At 33.6% G+C, this 23568-nt stretch overlaps 2 protein-coding genes across 7 annotated transcripts; one reads left to right on the forward strand and one right to left on the reverse strand.

Annotated features, from left to right (window-relative positions):
- Positions 1–372, reverse strand: LOC141685905 (protein FAR1-RELATED SEQUENCE 5-like). Its single transcript, XM_074490981.1, has one exon. The coding sequence runs from the start codon at positions 370–372 to the stop codon at positions 1–3; it is 372 nt and encodes a 123-aa protein (XP_074347082.1).
- Positions 373–10743: 10371 nt separating this feature from the next.
- Positions 10744–16944, forward strand: LOC141686900 (uncharacterized). Of its 6 annotated transcripts, none has more exons than XM_074491993.1 (5): positions 10744–10872; positions 11093–11154; positions 14609–14761; positions 15452–15619; positions 16279–16944. In XM_074491993.1, the coding sequence occupies exons 2-5, from the start codon at positions 11134–11136 to the stop codon at positions 16732–16734; spliced, it is 798 nt and encodes a 265-aa protein (XP_074348094.1). In that variant the 5' UTR covers positions 10744–10872; positions 11093–11133; the 3' UTR covers positions 16735–16944. The 6 variants fall into 6 exon arrangements, with proteins under 6 accessions (XP_074348094.1, XP_074348097.1, XP_074348095.1 ...); XM_074491994.1 differs by lacking the exon at positions 10744–10872 and adding an exon at positions 10891–10997; XM_074491995.1 differs by lacking the exon at positions 10744–10872 and adding an exon at positions 10910–10978.
- Positions 16945–23568: the final 6624 nt, after the last annotated feature.

Genomic DNA, 23568 nt, shown 5'->3' on the forward strand with positions numbered 1-23568 from the left:
TTAATCCGTGATTATAGTCATTGGAGGCTTATTCCCCACACCTTCAAGCCAAGTACGAAGAATCCACTGAAAAATCGACGCGTGTTCATCCCACATTAGTGCAAACCCAAAAATCACCGATCGAGAATGATGGTTTACTCCGGTACATGGAACAAATGGCATTACATATCGATTTGTCCGATAAGTGGTATCAAAAGGCACAACATCGCCAAAATTTTGGTAGGCCATTAAACATCTCAGATCAATCCATACAAGACACTTTAAACAATTCTCTTCATCAACTTCGGTCCTAATAAAATATTTAGAACCACTTTCTTCATTCAACCTATGCAACAAGTCTAATCCCGCTTGGGCATCACTAATATCAAACATTTTTTCCTCTCATCTCTTATCACATTCCTAACATGTTGAATATTGAAGCCAATTTTATCATTACCTCCATGAATATTACCAATGGCATTCATCACTTGACAATTCTGACCCCCCGAACCATAAAGCGTTTTAATCAAACTACGTGTAGCAGTGTTGACATGTCTTTCACGTTGTACCAAAGTCATCTTACTAGGGGAAACAAGGTCGTGGTTGTGTACCAATTCAAGGCTAGTTATCTCCCAAAGACATTTTTTCTTTTGATAATTCACATACATCCTCACCTTGTACTCACTTTTAGGAAGAACCTCTCGACACCGTTTATTTTTACTACTCTCGCCAACAACAATTTTTCCTGAAAGCCTACAAACATATAGACGATCATATATCTCGTTTTCTTTATTATGATGGGAAGCTTAAATTTTAATGGTGAACTAAGACAAATGTCGCCGCTGTGAGGCGGGGGAGCAACTTGTCCGATCTTGCCCTATTAAGTTGCTTCAGGAATGGCTGTTTAAGAGGACACTAAACCTCCCGATCTTGCTAGCCGGGGGCTCAGCAAAGCCATTACTTAAAGCATAAGCCCTAAAAAATGACCGACCTCATCTAAACTTTGGAAAATTTGATTCATATAAGGAACTCCTCCACCATCAACATTTTCATACATATGTGTACCCTCTACATTATCATCATCATCGACCTCACCCTCAACATTGTCATTATCATTTTCAAGCTCATTTTCATCCTCTATATTATCATCTTCATCCTCAACATCAACCAAATCATCATCTAAATTAATAAATTCCTCATTTTTCTCAATATTATCTACAAACTCAATATCTGTGGTAGGGAGTGGGAGCCTCATAGGACCGCATTCACTACATTATTTCCTTTCTTTGGCACTTCCCCTTTTTGGTTGTTGTTTAGGACTAGGTACTTGTTCAGGTTCCCTTTCTTGACTTGCACCTTGATGAAGTACTTAAGTGATAAACATTTCTTCAGTTTTGTGGTTATGTGTTTCATGATAGCCGCACTGCCTATTGTAAGGCTTGCTCTCCGGAGGAGTCTGCATTGGCTTTGGGGGGTAATAAAATGGTTTGTCTTTTATTTTCTTCAAGATTTACTCCCGGGTCCTGTTTAGGGGAGTCCAATCCGGCTCCTTCTTTGGCTCCCGGGATTGCTTGGCTGGTCCCGGGTCACTTTTGGACTCCATCCTAGGTTTGAGCCTTTGGAATATTAGAGTAGTCTGTCTTTCTTGATTCTGCTGGCTTTGCTTGAATTTTTTGTCCTGATGGTAACCCCCTTTCGGTCGGTCATCAGAATTCTTGCTCAAGGATCCCCCATTCCGGGTCATCCTCATAGTTTGAAGTACATCAGTTTCTTTTATGAATCTGGTAGCCAAAGAGTAGGTTACCACCAGACTCTGGGGCTCCTTGTTGATTACTTCTACAATGTATCTTTTATTATGCTCTGGATCTAAGTTTCTCCTGAAGATGCTCAGAGCCTCGCGCTCGTCCAAGTTTGAGATCTTTTTTATTGCTTCCTGGAAACGCCTCATATAGGCTGAGAGGGACTCATTTTCATGTTGCCGGATGGTTTTCAGATGACACATGTGCATCTCGTGTGTCTTTTTTTCTCGAAACCTTCTGAGAAAGGCTCTGCAAAAAATTTTCCAGCTGTGGATGCTTCGGTAGGGTATCCTGCCAAACCATCTCTGCGCCCCTCCCTTAAGAGTCGATGTGAAGAACCTGGATTTTTTCAAATTATTGTAGTAGTATATCTGTGCAATATGCCCAAAGTAATTCAAATGTTATTCTGGGTGTCTCAGACCATCAAAAGAATCAAAGTTATAGTGCTTTAGGTCCCTCTGCCGGGGGATAGCCTCCAAGGAGTAGTTGAACGGTGTTAGAGTTTCCCCAATTTCCATTCCAGAGTCTTTGTCCATTTTTCTTTATAGTTCATAGATCATACCCTTGAGATCCCTCTGGCTTCTCCTCATCATCATCAGAAATAAACTGGGGGTGGGCTCCCTCCGGGTCCTCTTGGTCCTGGACTTGGCCAATAGCTTCTCTTCTTCTAGCTGCATCCTCTTTTGGATTTTTAGTTCAAGTTTTGCTTCTTCTTCCTTTATAATTTGTTCCCTCATCTCTTCCAACCTCTTATGTTTGGCTGCTTCTGTTTCTTTCTTATTACCCTGATCCTTTTGGTTCTACTTCCACCTAGCTCCAATACGGTCAAAGACATATCTCTTTGATTTTTGGGAGTCCCCGGACTCCTCCGATTCCTCCTCTAGTTCGGCTTCCTCCTGGATCCGGGCTTGCTCTTTCCTATAGAGCCGGATTTCTACTGTTAGCTCATTGCTGGTGAGGTTGTCCATATGTTCCTCAGCCACCAAGGCATTAGTGTACTTGTATTGGTTCAGCTCAATAAGGCTCATGGCATTCCGGGTGTTTACCACTCTCTCCATAACAGGAGTATGTGGCAATGGTTGCTCCTGGAGTGCTTCTCGGTCGGCTCCCGGATCTTGATCCTGGGAGTGGTCCGGCTCCTGGACCTGGGTACTAGCATAGGGTCTCCCAGAAGTATGCTTTCCTGCTCTTACATTGTCTCAAACATACCAACTACAACTAACCAATATTTTCAACTAACAATATTGATCTAAGGTTGCTTTTGAAAATAACAGAAACTTTCCAGAACAACAACAAATAACTCTTTGGGACTAGTTCCAACAGTTTTCTGGGACTAGTTAACAATATAGTAGAATGAGTGCAGCTGGGTTTTAGGACACAAAGGCAATATGCGAACAAAGCAAATCCAGGGTTCTAAAACAATCAAAACTATCAATAGCACACACAAATGTGGCTTAATCAACAAAACAGGGCTCACACAAACGTGGCCAAAAATAACGAGCACACACAAACTTGGTTTAAATAAACAACATTCATATTTATGAGAGAGTTTGGTTGCTTGGGTTCTTACAAGTTAAGGAAATGGACTTGCTGATGAAGGTGAATCTAGGGGCACCGAGACCCAAGGATGGAGAGCCCCTCCTTCTAGTGCCAAATGATAACTCCTGGGTGCGGGGCTGTTCCTTCGACGTCGTGCCTGGATCATTCGCCACAGTGGTGGTGTAGCTGTCGTGGGGTTCCTACAAAACAACACCGGAAGGGGGTTTGGGTCATGCGGCGCCTCCGGTATTGAGAGTAAGAACTCGCTTTTGGGGAAGATGAATATATGTTGGAATGTAAGGTGCCTGTTTGTGTATATGGGTGTGTGTGAGTGATTAACCCCAAAACCTTTCCTCCTTGAGCTGTTTATAGCCCAAGGATAGGGTTTAAGGGTTGGTACCTTTGAATCGTAGTCGTTGGTTCTAGGAGCGGATGACACCTGGCTGGGGTGGATGCCTCACACGTGTCAGGATGAGAATGGTTGAGGAATATTCTAAGGATCCCCTGGCACGTGCCCTGGTTGTTCTCAAGATTGATCAATGACAGTTGTCCATATCATGTGTTTGCTCACGTGGCTTACATGTTAGGGCTTCCAAAGATTGGGTCGGCGGGACTAGTTAGTATGGACTAGTGGTGTGCGGGACTGGAAGTAGTTAGGAGTCCGGATCCGGTCCATCCATGTACTATCATCTAGGAAGATAATGTGAGTAATTAAATGAGTGCCTAAAGTATTGAAGTTGTATTTTGCAATTAACCAAACTTGTGAATTTGACAAATAACTGCTATTTGCCCCAGTGGTTGTCACAACATCTGCATATTCAAAAGGAGGAGGAATAACAGCAGCAGCAACTAAGCCACCGCAAGGAAGATGATCAAGGGCCATGATTGTGTCGCGGGGCTCAAACAACGCAGCATAAACCTGAAAGTTAGCTGGAGTAGCACAGGAAAAGAAGGGAATTGTTACTATTAAAAAAGTCACTATAAAAGAAGCATAACAAAAAGTTTCACAGAAAAATTAGACATGATGCAAAATAAAGTTGAAAGCTTATAACACTACATTTTGTAGGATCCAGATCAAACAGCATTCAGCACGGAATTGAAACTCAACAAAACTAACCAGCAAACCAAGTCCAACATTACAATTTATATTATCACATTTACCATACGTTGGGACCTTGGGTAGTTAATGTTGTAAAACAATTTTTATGCAAATTCAATTTGTATAATATTGATTTTATAACGAAATTATTTTCTTATATAATGCTATCGTTTATTTTTTGTTAAAAAATGATTGATCGAAATCACTAAATTATTTAAATATTTGTATACATATTTTATGATAGATATTTACATCCATTCCGTTAAATTTTAAATTAAATATGTAAATATTATGAATTTAAAGCGCACTTATAGAATACTTTTCTATGTTAATCCTTAGATACTCATTTCCCTCCCTTATTTAGGAAATTTTATTTCCAGACCAAGTATTTGATTTTCAAAGAAAATATGCATAATCAACAACAAAATAAAAAATGAATGTTTATGTTTAAGAAGTAAAAAACTAGCTCCATAAATATAACTTCCCATAAAAAATTACTATAAAATTAATTGACATTTAAATGGATTTAGTGTCCTCTTTATTTTGATCATAAACAATTAAAAATTATTTATATTTTTTAGTAAATTTTTTCAATTTACAAAAGTATCGTTAGTATATTTGAGAATTCTTTTCTCTAATTTTTTTTGTGACAAATATGTGAGCTTGGTCAAATTTAACCGCTTGAAATATTCAATCGTGTTATATATAATATATACAAGAGAGATTGAGAGAGAGTTAGATAATGATGAAAGAGATCATCTTGTAATTCTATATCGTAAACAAAGTACAAGTAAGCCTTATATAGGCTAGTATAATGGATGTTACAAGGAAAATGGAGAGTCAAATGTTGGTAGTAATTAAGATAGCCATATGAAAGGCTAAGAGTCATCTATTAATTCATAACATCCATATGAAAGGCTAAGAGTCATATATTAATTCATAATACTCCCCCTTAGATGACTCATAAGAACACCATGCCTCGTTAAAACCTTACTGGGAAAAACCCTGTGGGAAAAACCTAGTGAAGAAAAAAGAGTACACGTGTTGCATGTGTTATAATGAGCATATTATATCCCCCCTTATTTTGGCATGACTATGAATATCAACATAGATCTCGAAGTCTGCACATCCCGATCATGTGTACTAAGTTCTCGAATGAAGTGGTAGGAAATGCCTTTGTGAAGAAATCTGTTGGATTCCTTTCATGTGATGCTGCCTCGTTAAAAATTGCCTGCAACAATTAAATTCATATCAAAAGAAAATCTCCACTATAATTTATTCAATTTTGATTCCCTATAATTCCGCCTGCAAAATTAGCTTAGAACTTTATAGAATAGGTTAGTGGAGATTGAATAAAATTATACACCAATAAACACTTTAGCACATAATATAGCATGGAGTATTTTTATTATGACGTGCAACTCAATTCAATGTCAACTAGAAACACATTCTAGTTTCCATCTACTTTGGTCAGAGACTTTAAAAGTTGTCCTTATAATTCGGTATACATTTATAACATGTATTTTGTGAAATAATTTTATATCAGACTGTTGTTCCAAATCCCCTTTTTCATTTGAGGAGCGTACGTTCTCGAGAATTTGTTGGACTGCTTCCGGAAGTTAAGATCCTTCCGGGATAATCATTGTCAAGTGGGTCATATATAGAATTTAAATTAAATCACTCACATATGGTGAGATTATTTAACAATCAAATAATCGTATCCACCACTATTTCTCTGCATAACCTATACAAGGTCATCTACGATTATCTAAGCTTTACATTCATAAACTTGAAATTTCATTTTATTTCACATAAATAACCATCTATATCCCACTGACTTGACACCTTTAGGTGTGTGAACTGCAGTTTCAAAAAGAAAATTTCTCTATTTTAAGAGAAAAATAATTCGTAGTGCACACTATTTGCACAACTTTAGGTGTGGAAGGACTACCAGTCCAAATAAATTTCCTTTATAATTGCCTCATTTATATCCTTTATTCTTTGGCCAATATTTTCTAACATATTATGCTTCATGATCCTCATTATTATAAATAACCTCAAATTCTACAAATATTATCGACGTCGATTCGATTAATGGTTCCACTTTATTCTTGACAAGACATAATATATTGAGATCTCAATATTTTTCATTACTTTTATTCTCTCTAATTTGTCATGTCTATAATCTCTTCCTGAGATCCAAATTTTATTGATTTCTCAATCCAGCCATCATCAATTATTGCTCCTTTTTACTTTTTTTCTTATATAAGATATGGAACCAACTTGCCTATCACGCTTCAGACGTTCTTTAGACATAGTAGTATCTTGAGGTTTTCACTTTATTAATATTATTGGAGCATATGTAGTTGGTGTATGTGACACAGTCATTATTTCTGGTCATCAAATATATAAATGAATTATCTTATGAACTTCTGGTTCATATTAACATCCCTTTTTATGATCAAGATGAGGCAACAGTAATTCATTCTTATAAAAATATCCACCAACTATTTATTTTCTCCCCCTGATTTCAATCAAGTCATAAAGAAATACACTGATGATTCCAATAATATATATCCAATGGTGGAATCGATCTTACTATCGTGGTGGAAAATTTATGATGACCAAATAATTTGTTTATGACGGGGAGGAAATATGAAAACTTGTTTATATGATGCGAATCAATACAGAATACTCAACAATTTTTAATTATGCCTTACAAGCAAATAACATATCTATCACTGAGAAGAATCTACAGGTTCTTCAACAAAAGTTCATATAAATTTCAATTATTGTTTGTATCTTTAATTAATTGATTCCTAGGCTGGTAATATCCAGCTATAAAGTTATCAGTAAACTTCTGGTTTACTTCAAAATCAATTTCAGTAATTTTATATAAACCAAATATTATTCAATTATTTGGGAGAGTACAATTACATCAATAATATACATACCCTCTTATAATGAGACATTCTATATAATGCTCCCCCCCTGAATGACTCATATTAGATATTAGGTATTGATATTAGTAATTTTTATATCATTTAAGAGATATATTTCTTATACACATGGTAAAAATACGATCAAAAGTGTTTGTAATATCATGACTATTGCTACAGGCATGATCGATATCCTTTGATTTTATACTCTAAGGAATGAAGGGTGTCATTTGTTGCAATACATAATCTTTCTATCAATAATTTAAATTTAATAAATCACAATTAGTCACAATACCAACTTGTGATTGTAACAAACCAATTTCATAACACTGTATCTGCAGGATACTATTTAATATATATTTATTCAACTAAATTCTATAATATGCAAATATCACACTTTTCCTTATATAGATCCATCCTCCAGGGAGATTATATCATTTAGGATAAAATTATAATTTGAATATTATATCATATATCATTCTATTGAAATGTAAACAAGTGTTTAAACATATCAAAATGCGTGATAAAAAAATAAAAGAATTTTATTATATAGGGACAACTTCTGGTTGTTATTAGATTTAACTTCTGGTTGCAATCATATACAGTCAATCTATTAAAAACGTCAAATAAGTGTTGTTGATAATACCAACTTCATTTAACTTTAGTGGGATGAAAAATCATTTTTACAAATGCTAAGATTAAATCACAGAGGTACATAGTGATTTTATCATTTATCAAGATATCATATAAAGATTTCGAAATATCACTTATTTGAAGCATGTACAATATGTAATACACTCTAATATATGAGTAAGACAACTTAATACAAGTGACATAGTGTGTGCGCATAAGGCTTCTTTTGCAAACCATAATATATAAAGTTTTGACTATCTCAAAAATTTTCATAGAAAATATAAACATTACATAGCAAACATAAACCAACCACTTAAGTGACAAGGCCATGAGGGTCAATTCATGCCAATGAATCGTTGGAAGAGAACTATTTTAAAAAAATCAGAAAAAATTCATGGCCATGAATTTATATTCATGCCCATGAATCTCTGTTGTATCTCAGGTTGGTTCCCTTTCATGTTATTATAAAAAAAATCACACAAGTGGAGTAAAAATAATGCATACCTTTGATGATATACCACGAGCATATCTACGAGCACACCCTCATCCATGTCCAAATTGGTTACTTGGCTCAAGATCATTACTGGTCACAACATTCACTTCAGGGAATAGTGTTGAACCAGTTGGACGGGGTTGATGATATTTCATCAACAGTTCATTTTTTTTGCTCAGCAAGAAGCAAGACTGATATAAGCTCAGAATATTTTTGAAACTCGTTTCCACGATACTGTTACTGCAGGAGCATATTATTATCGTGGAATGTGGAGTAAGTTTTTTTTCAACATATCTTTATCAGTTATATTTTCACCACATAATTTCAGTTGAGAAGTAAATCTTAAACATTGCAGAGTTATACTCGCTTACACTTTTAAATTCTTGTAAGCGCAAGTGTAAGCAATCATAGCGAGCCTTAGGAAGTATAATAGTTTTCTGGTGATCATATCTTTCTTTCAGATTTTTCCAAAAGGGTTGTTGCTCAAAAGTTTTGTTCCCTTCTTTAATTGTGTCACCAAGACCCATAGCGCTAAGATGGATTTTAGCATCCAAAATCCATGTCAAGTAATTCTTTCTGGTGACATCAAGTGCGTTGAACTCAAATTTTGTAAGATTCAACATTTCTTATATTAATATTATATAATTAATCAATTATAATAAGCACATTAGGTCAATATTTAAAATACGCAAATAAAACACATATGCATTAATATTTAAAACCGCATGACAATATAACATGATGATGGTACATTGAATTCAATCTACTGGTATATTGAATGCAATCTATTGTATATGTAGCGTCTAGCACGTTGCACCCATTTTCACCTTTATAATTTATCTCACCGCACTCCAAAAAATATAGTTTCCTAGTATATTAGAGCAAGGAAGGTGGGAACTATTAAAGCAAATAAGGATGAAACATATTGATCTAATATCTCAAATCAAATATCGTACGACTAATTATGACAAAGTCAAATTTGATTAGTTTCAAATAATACCAATTTACTCTATGAAGATGATTTTATCTGAAAAGGTATAAAACACGAAAAACGTAAAAAATTCCGGGACTTTTCCAGAATGGCAAGACTCGTTGAAAATGAACAAGTAACGAATTCATAAAATAAATATTTGTGGACTGTAAAATCAGAATCACCTCTTGATTATGATAGTATTTTGATATTTAAGATATCAAAATCACAGTATATGGTAATGGAATCATACGATCAGATTACAAAAATTGCAGTTTTTGACATATTTATAAGCATATTTTGGGAAAATACAAAAAAGAAAGATTGTAGATAATCAAAAAAACCTTTACAACGAGTATAAGCTCAATAAATTCCGATGGATAATGAATCGAATACAAAATATACAAGAATCAGGCATATAATAAGCACATAAAGATCATCTTATTGCAAGCGAAGCAAAATAAACTAAAAATAGTGTACTTGATGGACAAACTGAAAATGTTTCCTAGAATCCTTCTTCTTCATGAATTTCCAACACCAATTTACACTATATCGTGCTGATAATGTGATATAAATAATATATATAAGAGAGCTTGAGAGTGAGTTAGATAATGATGAAAGAGATCATCTTGTAATTCTAAATCGTAAACAAAATACAAGCAAGTCTTATATAGGCTAGTATAATAGATGTTACAAGAAAAATGGAGAGCCAAAGGTTGGTAGAAATTAAGATAAAAGGCTAAGGGGCTATTTACTTGTAGAAATTTTTCCATTTTTCTATTTTTTTTAATTTTCTAAAATTTTCATTTCTAAGAAAACGGTTGAAAACTGAGTGAATGTGTTCCAAATACTAAAATAATATATGATTTGTTTTCTATTTTCTTAAAAATGTTAAATAAATGACAAGATAATTTGAGTAAATATATAGAAGAGCAACCAGTAATACAATTTAAACATTTCACAATTTAATTGTATATACATATTTCTTTAACATGTTTAAAATAACTTTTTAGATAAAATATAATTAAATATGACAAATAAAGTATAAAATAGTGTTCTAAAATAGATTGAATAATGAAATTTTCTAATTATATGAATATATATATATATATATGATTTTGTAGCTTTTAATAAATAATCCAATTAATAATTATATACAAATTTAAATTTAAATTCTATTAATTCGTAACAAACCGTAGTTAATTTTAGGATTTGAAGCAAAGTTATGTATGTAAGCTGCACGTCCTTCAGTTACGTGACAAAAAGTACTGGGCGGGGGCAGTCCTGTGCAGAAATAAGAGGAAAGTTGGATATGGGCCCAGCAATTGCAATAACTGATGATGGCCCATATTGTTGCTCCAAAATTAAACTGGGAACAATTACAAAATAGCATCATCTTCCTCTCCCCTCCAAACCGACTGGTACGAACCCCGTTATCTCAGTACAGTAACAATTTATATATGCAGCTGTACAGGGGACGATCAAGTCTAGGAAGGGTCACGGGGACATGTCCCCCTAAAATATAAAGTTGTATTTACAAAATATAGTCAGTGTCCCGTAATTAATTCCTGAATCCCCCCGTATGTGTTATGTATTCTGTGAATAATAATTTTATACTGACTTTTCTTAATAAATTGCAAGGTTGTTTTGTTGGACCACTTAGTGACTTTGCCAAATGGTGAATGGATTGCGGGTTTAAGGAGGTGCTTCTTTTTCTTCTTTAACTACTTCCCGCGTTCTATCTTTTGTACGGCTTATTATGTTAATATGATGTTACTACTTGCTACTATATTTCGATCGAATTTTATTCTTTCTACTGGTTATTAAGTTGGTATGATGTTGCTATGTGCTAGTTTATTTGGATGTGTCTTGTTAAATCGGGTTTTAAATCATGAATATCAACTTCTGTTGAGTTGTTTATGGTAGATTGCGAGATAGTTTTTGACACAACATCTTTTTATGCCGCATTTTGGACTCGTGACAATGATCATTTTCGTTCATGACTTAGTACTTAGAGTGTTTATATAAGCAATAAAGGGAGTTTAAACTTATGGTCGATTACTGAACTCGTGAGAATGCTACTTAGAGTGTCTATCTATGTTTACCACTCTATTTATGAAAGTTTTTGTGGTTATATGAGTTGTATCATTACCACCTCTTACCTTAGTCCTTTTCACGCTTTCTACATTAATGTAATGGTATGGCTAGACTCGTTATAAGAGCATAGACTTTATTCTCTCTTTTTTTTGTGATTTTAGCTATAATTTTATTTTTTACAATATTAATGAACTCTACTTTAACTAATATAGTTATATATTGAATCAAATAAAGGGTCTAGCCTATGCTCTATGAAAATTTAAGTACAAGTGTATTTCTCGAGAGAATGTTGAGGTGAATGCTCAACGAGCTTAATAACAGACCAAATGGAAAGTTTAAATTTAGATTGTAGAAATCATAATACAGTTACATGAATTACCTATCATCACCATTTGCTTGGGAAATCCCGCCTGGTAATATTAACAATGGTATCAACCCCCATTGTACAAAGCTTGAATATTGCAAGAGCTTTCCTAAAAGCTTCGTGAATAGCAATAAGAAGTAGCAGCCGGTGCACTGTAGGTACCAGCCATGTAGAAACAGCTCTGTTCTTTGAGGTGGGTTATCGTGTCCACAAGCAAAAGCCTTCCCAGAGAATAAACATTTTAGGACTCGTGAGTGTGTAAATTCTCCTTGACAGGAGCTGAAGTTTTTATCCAAATTAACAAGTCCAGGGTACCGGTTTTACAGCCTTGCTGCACCATGAGATTAGTGCTCTGCTTGAGTTCTTAAATTGGAAAAAAATAGGGATGCCAAACCATGCTTGGGCATATAGGAGCATGCATGTGTCTGAAAGTAAAAAATATTCACAAATTTAAACAGTAAAAGAACCTCTCTTTCTCGATCTTTCACCTAAAGTGCAACTTACGAAGCTTCTTTTCCAAATTAGTAGACGAAGGTGATGAAGAGCATGAGAGATCATTTGAGGGGCCACACATCGAGCTTTTATGATTTGGCTTATATATCTTAATGATACTTTTTTGTTGTTTGAAAGCTAAAACTATCCCAATTGCTATTTTCTTGTTAAATTTGTGACTGATATGCTTTTTAGCAAAAAAAGCGGACTGCTAAATTGTGCTTCACAAATTGTACCTAAATTGGATATTGCAGTTTTTAGGAATGTGTGCATTATACTACACTAGTCTTCTTTGGCTCTTAAAATTGTCCACCTATCTATATGTATGTGTGTGTGTCTGTGAATAATCTTTATTTTAGTGTCGTCTTATTCTGGGAAAGAAGTGCTAAAGGGCCTGGGCTTATGCTCAGGATGAAACTTTCAAAAAAAATTTATTTCTTATGCATATTGTGACTTTACCTGGCTCAACTATGTATTTAGATAACTTTTACTTGATATCCAGCCGTACAAATTAAGTGTTCATTATGTATTTGTTAAATTCTTTCATCCTATGCTGCTAATAGTCCCTATAACATTCACAGTGATCTGTTAAATTCTCTAGACTAGTCTTAGCGAGACGATGCGTTGCTTGGAAATCTTATGGTTATCTATGTCAAGTCAATTTGCTAAGAAAATTAACAGACTTAATAATTGATGCATTTGACGGTATGGGTGATTCGTGATCATTTGGTGAAAGTTTTATAGTGAGTTGTCAAGCCCACCCTATTACAAATTTATAAATGGATTACTTAACAATCACTAATTATAATAACAACGATCATTGGAATTAGTTTGTGTTCTAATATTGGTTTCTATTTGACCGTTGCTTATAAATTTTTTATTGGAATTAGAAAATTTGAATAATTATTTTAAATGAAAGAACAAAATGTTCATCAGATTATTAATAAAAAAAGATATGTGTACAACACCGGTCGTTTAAACCTATATTAAGTTTATAAACTAGAGATCTGGTAATATCTATGCGTTTTTTTATTTTATAAACTAAAAGATTATGTATTAAATTAAATATTTATAATTACCTTGAAAAGGGGATTAAGCATATAGCAGACACAAACCCTTAAAACGCTAAATTGCATTACCAGCCGTTTTCTAGACACCAAAGTAGAAAGATGAAATCTTGACGAGGGAGAGAAGAGTAAGATCTGCACAAACTTAATAACCGCTACAGGCAAATCGAGTAAATGGACCGTAAAAAGAAAGTGAAAATCCGAAGAGAAGATAATGGTCGAGACATAATCAGCCAGTTACCTGATGAAATGATTCACAAAATTCTTTCATTCTCGGATGCAAGGTTAGCCGTTCAAAGCAGTGTTCTCTCCAGGAGATGGAAACTTATATGGACCACTCTCCCTTATCTAAATTTTGGAAGGTACAGTAAAACGATCCCTAGGAATTCCGCTGATGAATTGAACTTTATTAATAAGGTTTTATTCAATCGGAACGGTCAATCCCAGATAGAGAAGTTGAATTTGTTTGTTGTATATTTTGATTCTCGGGTAATAACCGAATCATTTCGTGATTATGCAATTTCCCATAATGTCGAGAGCCTGCAAATTGATTCTTTTTATTGTCAGTATCCACATAAATTATCCTCATACTGCTCTCGATCCCTAAAGCAATTAAAGTTGGCAATGGGTCTTGAATTTGTCGCCCCTTTACAACCAGATATGTGGTCTTTTCCTGCTTTAACAACTTTAGACTTGATGTGCCTAACTTCCCTGGAAGACAACAAGTTGCCATTATCCTGTCTTGTCTGTTTGTCTTCATTACAAACTCTCCGCCTTGATGGTTTTGATTTGCCGGAATCTTTCAGTTTGCTTTTGTTGACAACTCTCTGTCTGGGAAGGTGCAATTTACCCCAAGGCCCTTGCAAATTTCCAGCATTAATAACTCTTGAACTGCATGATGTAGTGTATCCTGCTAATATGACCAAGTTCTTCTCTGAACTTGTCAGTTTGCAGAATCTTACACTATATTTCAAGAAAGTTATTATAAAAGATTTTTTTATAAATTGTCCTCAATTGATGAATCTTAAGATAATCAATGCTACTTCTCGTCCTTGTGGTAATATAATGCTTTTATCTCCAAGAATCTGTAATTTCACTTCTGTTGGAATATTTTCAATTGCATTTGGAGTCTCTCAGTTGGAGAATGTCTATGTTAAATTATGGGAGCGCATGAGATGTAAGGCTTTGTCACCATCAACAAAGCTGAAACAATATTATCGCCGGTTTCTTTTTATGTTTCCAGCATTTGGTAGTGCCAAGATTCTTAGCCTTGATTTGGAGACCATTAAGGTAACTCTATCTATTTGATGATATAACTGTTAACAGTGTATTTCCTTTTTTGAGACCATTAAGGTAACTCTATATCTAATTTATTTGATGATATAACTGCTACCATTGTATTTCCTTTTTTGAGTAAAAATATTGTCTGATATTAAATAGTGCCAGTTAAACATCGTTATAAGCCTTTTATGGGCATCACTTGTACTATTTAAGAAGTTCAATTACATCTGGCCTCCAGTGCACGTTTATAGATTGTGCACCAGATTAGTTGAGGATATTCCTCATCCAAAAACCTTATCATCAGGGTATGCTTCCCTTGAAGTTGTTGCAAGTCCGTAACCAGTCTCTTTTGTCAGGGATAAATAAAATTTAAATAGACTTTCAGACAAATTAGTTCCCCATGCTCCAAACTGGGAAATATAACTGTTTGTCCGATTTAGTACTAAACATCTGTGGCCTTTTTTTCAACAGTGAAACTCTGATATTCCATCCCAAAGTTCACTATCAAAGTTGTGTTAATAATATTGCCTTCTATTTGTCCTTACATTTATCTTTTGGTGGACTGTGGGTTGCACATTATGAATTCCATTATCAAAGGATAACTTCACTTCCTTTTAGATTCTTGAATCTTGAGTGTTACCGCAACCAAATTACATGTCATTTGGGGTATCCCGTAGATTAATCATATTTTTTTACTAGGCACTTTCTGCAATTCCAGACATTGTTGCACAGGTTGGATCTCCATTCTATAACTTGAAGTATCTGAAGCTACCACAGGGATGTAATGAATCAAGCATATGTGGTTCTATCAAAAGCTACTTGCTTGATGGCTCTCCAAGAGTCACAATTGTCACAAAAATACCTCAGGTACTTGATGAAAACTGTACTCCACTATAAGTTGGTCCATTCTGTCTTACTATTGTAGGCCGACAAAATTTGTGCAGCGCTTATTTGCATGGTTGCCTTTTTTTATTGTTTTCTTTCGTCATGTATGTGGAAATAAAAGGTTTTAATTGGGGTCTCTAGGATATTTATCAATAGCTTTTTTTAAGGGCCTTACACTTCTGTTGATTTACAATCATATTTACTTATTTGTTCAAGCAAAATTTATTGAATAATTAATATTAGGATCTAATACTTTATCCAAATGTGATGTAAATTTTTTAGAGAAGAGGTTTAGATGATAAAAGATAAAGACTATATACGCTAGGAATAATCTACAAAAGTATATCTAGGACTAAGTACCTAACAACATAATTAACCTAGATTAATGAAATATTTTGTATCTCGGGTATTTTCAAATATTTTAATTTATCATTGTAATTTTTTCAAAATATACAATATTTCAATCTATAAAGTTAAAGTTTTTAAAGTAATAGTGTTGTCACACACACACATATATAATATTATATAGATAAAATTTGTATAGTAAAATTATAATTTGAAGTGTTAATGATACGGGAACAACGGTTGTTTAAAGAATTTTTAAATTCGGTTCGTACTTAATATGCGCATGTTGATTTTAGGTAGCTGAAGTGGCCCTCAGTGCTGCAGTTGGTGGGGATGGCGATGACCAAGTGAGATCTTCTAGGAGAGCTGTTGATACCGGATTATGGAATGGCCACGAAGTTAAGTCGGAGTTTATTGGCCTTCTCAATCTCATTATGAAGCAATACCCAGAAACCTTTGAGCACTTCACCACCAACACTGAAAGCAAGTTGTTCTGCACAATGAAACTGAATATGTTGTGCACCTCAGTAGATGCTCTTTCGAAAATATCTACAACTGAGGTCGATGATAAGATGGTGACTGAGCACAAAGTACTATTTGCTGATTTGCAAAAGCTAGGATTCAGAGTAAACTGGCTTGAGAGTCATCTGAATTGTATTGAGCATGGGATTTCAAAGTCCCTACTGCATGATCTTGATGAGGTTGACTCGCTTGTGGAAAAGAATGATGATACCAAGACGGACATTGTCTAGCACAGTGGATATTGAACTTGCTGTTAGGAAGATTGGAGAGTATCTATTTTCGTAATTTTGATGCAATTTTAAGGTATCATGCTTGTTTCTTGAAATTATCTGACATTTGGTGATGGTTATCACTGAGACTAGTTGTGTTCCTGAGTATTGGATTTTTAATTGGTTTTTATTTAATAAATAAGTAAAAAGACATGATGGGACTTCTTGTTATTTCTATGCAGTTTAACAGTCGATGCTAAATTTAGCACCACTTTTTGGTAAACTATACATATTTACCACATAATTATGTCAGAGTAAAGGTAACAATAGTTTGATTGCAGGCAGATTATATTTGTGTGGGGGCTGGGAACATCATCAGGCATAGAGTAAGTGAGTAATGTATCTGGACATTTGTGTTGCTTTTACCCATTTTGCCAACACTTGTGCAATTCCTTAGAACAAGAAGCGTGTTAATTGGCCGTCTGCTGAGGACTTTTTTTCTGCTCAGTAGATGATCTGAGCAAGAAACGGGTTTAAAATGAAAAGACCTTCATAAGAAATTGTAGAAACATATAGCAAGACATGACAGATTAAGGTAATCTTTCATGCACCCTAAAATCTTTTTTGACCACATGGTTTTCTGGGGAACAGGGTGTTAGTTTTGAATAAGTGAAATTTCAGGGTAATATTGACAACTGCACCTTACAAGGGTAAGACTTTGAAGGGTAATAGAATCTTGATCTCAAGGATGTGGAGACAGCTTTCTATTACTACCATATAGTATCCCACTTTCCTTTCACCAGGATCCTTTTTTTTATAGACCTTAATTAATCTATTAAGAGCAACTCCAAGAGTTTAGCTATTTGGAGTCTTAAAGTCCAATATAAGAAATATGAAGAAAAAAACTACTCCAACAATATTCTATTGATTTTCTAAATCACTAAAATCTTCTTCCGGTTCTTTATTTTTAACTAGCTTCTCTCTTCTTCTAACTTATTTTATAATATATATTTGAAAGAAGCACTTTCTCTTTCTTTACTTTATGTAATAATGATATTTTTTAATGATAAAATATTAATAGTTATTGATGTCTTAAATTACTAAAATTCAATATTTTATACTCCTTTAGTCCCATCTAGTTATCATTTCTGAGAGAATATCCGACACGTATTTTAAGATGAATATAATATATAGTCCTATAACTTTTTTTGAATTTTTTTTCTGAATAAAAATAGAATGTTTGAACTTTTATTCAAAAAAAGAAAATTTTAAAAAAAAGTTATAAAACTATACTTTTTATTTATCTTAAAATACGTGTCGGACACTCTCTTAGAAATGATAAAAATTGAGAGGGACTGAGGGATCATTAAATTTAGGTTATGAACTAAGAAACTGTTGGAGATGCTGTAATTACAATTTGCCGAAGCATTTCCCTGTTTAACCTTGTTTTCCGTTCACTTTCCCAAACTAACCTACTTTGTTCAATTCTTCCCAAAATGACCTACTTTTTTCAACTCTTCTCAAACTAACCTACTTTTTATATATTCTAACTTTTAGTTATAATTATAAATTATACATTATTATTAAATTATATATATGCTGAATTAAACAACTTAATAAACTAAAACACATAGACAGGACATTTTTATATAAACCGAAAACATTTCAACTTAATAAACTAACAACTTAAAATTAAATTAAAAATATTACATTAAAGTTCTTTTTGAGGACAACGTGCACTGCGTCTCGTGTGACCTTGTTGTCCACATTTTCCACAAATTTTACCAGTCTGCGAGTTATCCATTTCTGTGCGAATTCTTTGACTTTGACCTTTGCTGTGCTTTTTCTTCTTTTTCTTCCTTCAATCCTCATTAGGTACGAGCTTTCCATATCCCTCCCAATTATTTGCTATTGGGAATGTCCAATATGATTGATGCGGTATTGGGGAAAATTCATATTGCCACATCTCATATAATTTTGGTAGAGTATGATATGGTTTAATGTATTGCTTCCAATCTAGGTTACATGTCATACAAGCAGCAACCATATGAGAACAAGGAGAGTGATACTTGTGCCATTTTCCACAAGAATAGTATCCTTTAGAGAGATCTATATGATGCTTGTTGTCACCTTTCCAAAATCCCTTAACTGTTTTGTATCTTGCAGTAGTCACCTCAAATACCCCTCTTTCTTGATTGTATGGAATAATCTTATGTGCCGATGCCTTTTCTTCAATCTTTTGAAAGAGCTCTCTCGAATTCTTGCAATATACATAACCATTATGAAGATCGTTCAGTGTTTGAGTTTGTCTTTCAGCAACAAGTTTGACACTCCGATAATATATGTACTCAACCATTGAAGTGACTGGGAGATGACGAGCGGATCGTAATTGACCATTATATGTTTCAACCATATTTGTTGTTGCTTGACCATATCGATATCCTTCATCATGAGACATAGTTCACATCTCTAGTGGAATGTCTCGTAGCCATTCTTCAGCACTCGAACTAAGGTCTTTGTCCTTAAAAGACAAGTATGCTCAGCAGGTAGTTTGGTAAACCATGGGGCAGTAGGTACCTGTGTTCCGACTGCTGTACTTGGATTGTCTCCTTCTTCACCATCAGTACTTGCTGAATCTGAATTGGGATTGTCTACATCAGTTTCATCAGTTTCGGACTCGTGTGGAGAGATTAAATGATCAGTTTCACTTAAATTGAATACTGCATTTGCTCTTTCCATCATATCTAGAAAACTCTCATTATCCATCTGTAAATTAATTTGCTTTATTTTTCTATGATTTATTTGTTGTAGATTGGTTTGTATATATAGGCATTTTAGAGATAGAATAAGAGTAATTTTGTTTTGTGTTTTGATTGGTTGTCAAGATTACATTGATATCAACCACAACTTTTAGATATTTTATTAAATTTTAAAGATAAAACATTATCTCAATATTTTCATTTCTATTGGTTGTCCAGATTTCATATTTGATCATATCTGATATCAATAATGTAGTGTGGTTGTCCCAACAACTTTTTTTTTAATTGCTGAAACAAGAAATATGTGAAACAAAATAGAAAAAAAAATTAAAATATGCATTATATTTAACCAAGTATTAATGAATTATTGTATTTTAATATTTTTTTATTTTTTATTGAAAATGTTATATTAAAAAATTAATTCAGCATATATATAATTTAATAATAATGTATAATTTATAATTATAACTAAAAGTTAGAAAATATAAAAAGTAGGTTAGTTTGGGAAGAGTTGAAAAAAGTAGGTAATTTTGGGAAGAATTGAACAAAATAGGTTAGTTTGGGAAAGTGAACAGAAAACAAGGTTAAACATGGAAAGGCTTCCAATTTGCGAGTTCCTGGACAAAGGCGACTTTGTAGTAAGGTAAGGCACTGTAGATTTTGTGTACTGCAAATATTGTCTTAATTTATAGGTTTAACTATACTTTTACCCTAGATGACTTGGTAAAAATAGACATTAACCATCAACTTTCAAAAGTGTAACGTTCAGTAATCCATGTTTGGTTCAACCATCTTATAGGATTTCACTCTCTGTATTTGAGACTATATAAACTGCAAAAATATAACGATTTACATGAGAATCAAAGTAGTATGTGCAAAGTATTAATTTAAATTTAAATATATTAAAGAACAAAGAATATAAGAGGACAAATCATAATTTTAACATCAAATGGGCATTCCCAAGCATTCAGCACATCAAATATATAGGCATTCAAATAGGAAAACAAAACCAAATAATCAAAGCCAATTTCCAATTTCGGCCACATGATTCAGGTCAACTTGAATAATCAAATCCTTTATTTAACTTGTTGTCGTCCTCTCCAAGTGGCCTTGAAATATGTTTGGCTCTCTTCCTTTTTCAGAAGGCTTTTTTTGTTTTCATCATTTTTCTAAATAAGTCCACCATACAGTAAGCCACACCAAGTCTAGCATATAATAGCCTACAAATATGCAGTAAGGGACAAGTCATATCTTTGCTTCACAAGTCCTGATGTTGTGAGTTTTGACTCTTTGCCTTGTAATTTTGTAGAAAATCTTGGTTCCCACCCTAGGCAGTCTTGTAGTATCTATCTTTTGTAATATCATTAGCATTGTTTCTTCTCTTTTTTGGCCCACCAGGTTGAGGTCTCGTCATAGGTGGTAGAGGCAAAATTTCTGGAATCTCTTTCCAAAACTCAGAACCCACAATAGCTTCAATTATGTGATTATAAATGGTAACATTTGATATATTCAAAAGCAATTACTGTTCCAATACATATCACAATCTTTTCTTAACTAAACAATTTACCCTATATCTTGAAATCAGAAAAACTCCTAATTTATAATTAGAGTTCACAAGTAATACAAATAAAGAAGCATTCAATGACACATTACATCCAATGCCCAGTATGTAACTCGTTTTACCCCTGTAAAGTAAACAACAAACATGTAGTAATTGGCATGCAACTATAAGAATGAAGTATACCTCAGAGGGGCATTAACGAGAACTATACACGTTACTTACTACCTTCTTTAAGCCTTCTACACTAAGCCATTTTTCACGATTTCTCTCACTAATTAGTAAATTAGGGTTTGGGCTTTACGGTGTGCACAAACTCGGGGGAATTGACGAGATGGAATGTACAGTGAACAATGATCAAGAAAATGCATGTGTTACGGCCAATCCACCCTCAAAAAACTGCAATTTCATGCAAATAACGGTGTCCAGGCAAAACTTTTTTATGATTTAAAATCATTTAGTCATCCATGCAAATGTAAACCCAAACATTTTGGTAACCAGAACCAAAGTGCAATTTACTCTTTAAGATAAAAATTGATAAAATTTATGATTTACCATTTAGAATAATAATGATAATTACGTATACAGGAATAACAATTTTATAAAATTTTATATTTTTTAAATGTATTACTATTTTTCTACATACTTTTCATCCGATTTTGACTTATTATTAACATGACATTCGACTGTATATCCAATTTATAAATGAAAATAATAATATACTTAACGAAAATTCTATTTCTATGAGATAAATAAAAATATTCCAATCAATTTATTGAAGAAAATAAAAAGTATGGGACGTTATTACTCATGGCGCAAAGGTTCTAAAGAAGAATTGATTGGTCTTTAGGTAATCAAGCATGGATGTTAGAATTCAATGATGTTATTGCTGATTATCTAAATTGTGTTCCTGGTGATGTTGGTGGAGGAAGGGCCTTTCAAGTTGGGGTTTTATCAAGGAAGATATCTATGCTACAATTTTGGAGTTCTTTAGCACCAAAAAACATTTATAACATGTAAATTGTACTGCAATTACTCCCAAAGTAACTAATCCTACAAAGGTTAAGGACTTTAGACCAATAGCATGTTGTAATGTTATTTATAAAATTGTGCCTATAATTTAAACCAAAAGAATGCAAGGTGTGATTGTAAGTGTTGTTAGTGAATGTCAATCTGGTTTCATTCCCGGGAGGTTGATTTCTGATAGTATAATTTTACCAAGTGAGTTAATAATTAAAGGTCATGGCAGGGCTCATGTTTCTCCAAGGTGTATGATAAAAGTAGATCTAAAAAAGGCATATGATTCTATTTAATGGTCTTTTTTAAGAGGTGTTATGATTGCACTTGGGTATCCTGATCTTTTTTGTGGAATGGGTGTTTTCTTGGGTGTCTTTTGTTAGTTATAGTGTGATTTTTAATGGGAAACTTAGTGTTCCATTGTCTGCTATGAAATGTCTCAGAAAAGGAGATCCAGTGTCTCCTTATTTATTTGCAATTGGAATGGAATGGAATATCTTTCAAGATGTTTATGCGAATCGAAGAAAGATCCTCACTTTAATTTTCATCAGAGGCGTGAGAAGCTGGATATTACTCAATTGATGTTTGTGGATGATCTCCTTATGTTTGTGAGAGATGATGATATTTCTGTCCATGATTTTTAGAGCATTTATGAGGTTTTCTCGAGTTTCTGGGCTAGAAGCTAATTTAGACAAATATAGTGTTTATATTGGAGGAGTTAATTGTGAAGTTAAAGAAAGATTAGGGGGAATATTAAGATGCCTTTATGTGATTTTTCATTTCGATACTTTATTGTTCCGTTGTCAATTAAAAAAACTTGGTTATGTTCAATGCAAGCCTCTAATTGATACAGTATTGAATAGAGTTAAATCTTGGGCAACTAGATATCTTTCGTATGCAGGGAGATTGCAGCTTGTTAAAACAGTTCTTTTGAGTTTGCAAACTTACTGGTGTCAAATCTTTAATGTCCCATAAAAAGGTGATTAAAGAAAATCAAAGAGTTTATAGGGTTGTTCTGTGTTGGGTTTGTGGAGTATATTAATTAAATCTATGAAAATATACTATTGACATTCAGATTAGTTTATGAATTAGTCTATTTTTCAGATTTGGACTATAATTTTGATTTAGGCCTAGTTTCTTCTCTTATAAATACTCATGTAATTGTAAAATCATAACACAATAAATTGTGAGAGATTAATACAAAATTAGTGTGGCTTGTAGAGTAAGAATTTCCGAACCACGTAAATCTTTGTCTTGTGTGATTGTCGTTTATTTTCTTGGTCTTGTTTATTCACTTTGGTTTTACTTTCGTTGTTGTATACTCAACAACTGGTATCAGAGCTTAGGTTTTCAGGCGAGTGGGAGTGATGACAGAAGACGGGAAGGTAAAGATCGACAAATTTGATGGCAAAGATTATGGTTTTTGGAAAATACAAATTGAGGAATATTTGTATCAGAAAAAACTACATGAACCGCTGGAAGAGAAGAAACCAATTTCAATAAAGGATGAAGACTGGAAGC

Source organism: Apium graveolens, chromosome 9, assembly GCF_009905375.1.
Source record: "Apium graveolens cultivar Ventura chromosome 9, ASM990537v1, whole genome shotgun sequence".
Lineage (NCBI taxonomy): Eukaryota > Viridiplantae > Streptophyta > Magnoliopsida > Apiales > Apiaceae > Apium > Apium graveolens.

Coding starts and splice junctions, on each gene's coding strand:
- LOC141685905 (XM_074490981.1), bottom strand. CDS start 372: ATGTTTGATATTAGTGATGCCCAAGCGGGATTAGACTTGTTGCATAGG.
- LOC141686900 (XM_074491993.1), top strand. CDS start 11,134: ATGGATTGCGGGTTTAAGGAG. Junction 11,155..14,608: donor TGGATTGCGGGTTTAAGGAG/GTGCTTCTTTTT, acceptor GGAGTCTCTCAG/TTGGAGAATGTCTATGTTAA. Junction 15,620..16,278: donor TTGTCACAAAAATACCTCAG/GTACTTGATGAA, acceptor TGTTGATTTTAG/GTAGCTGAAGTGGCCCTCAG.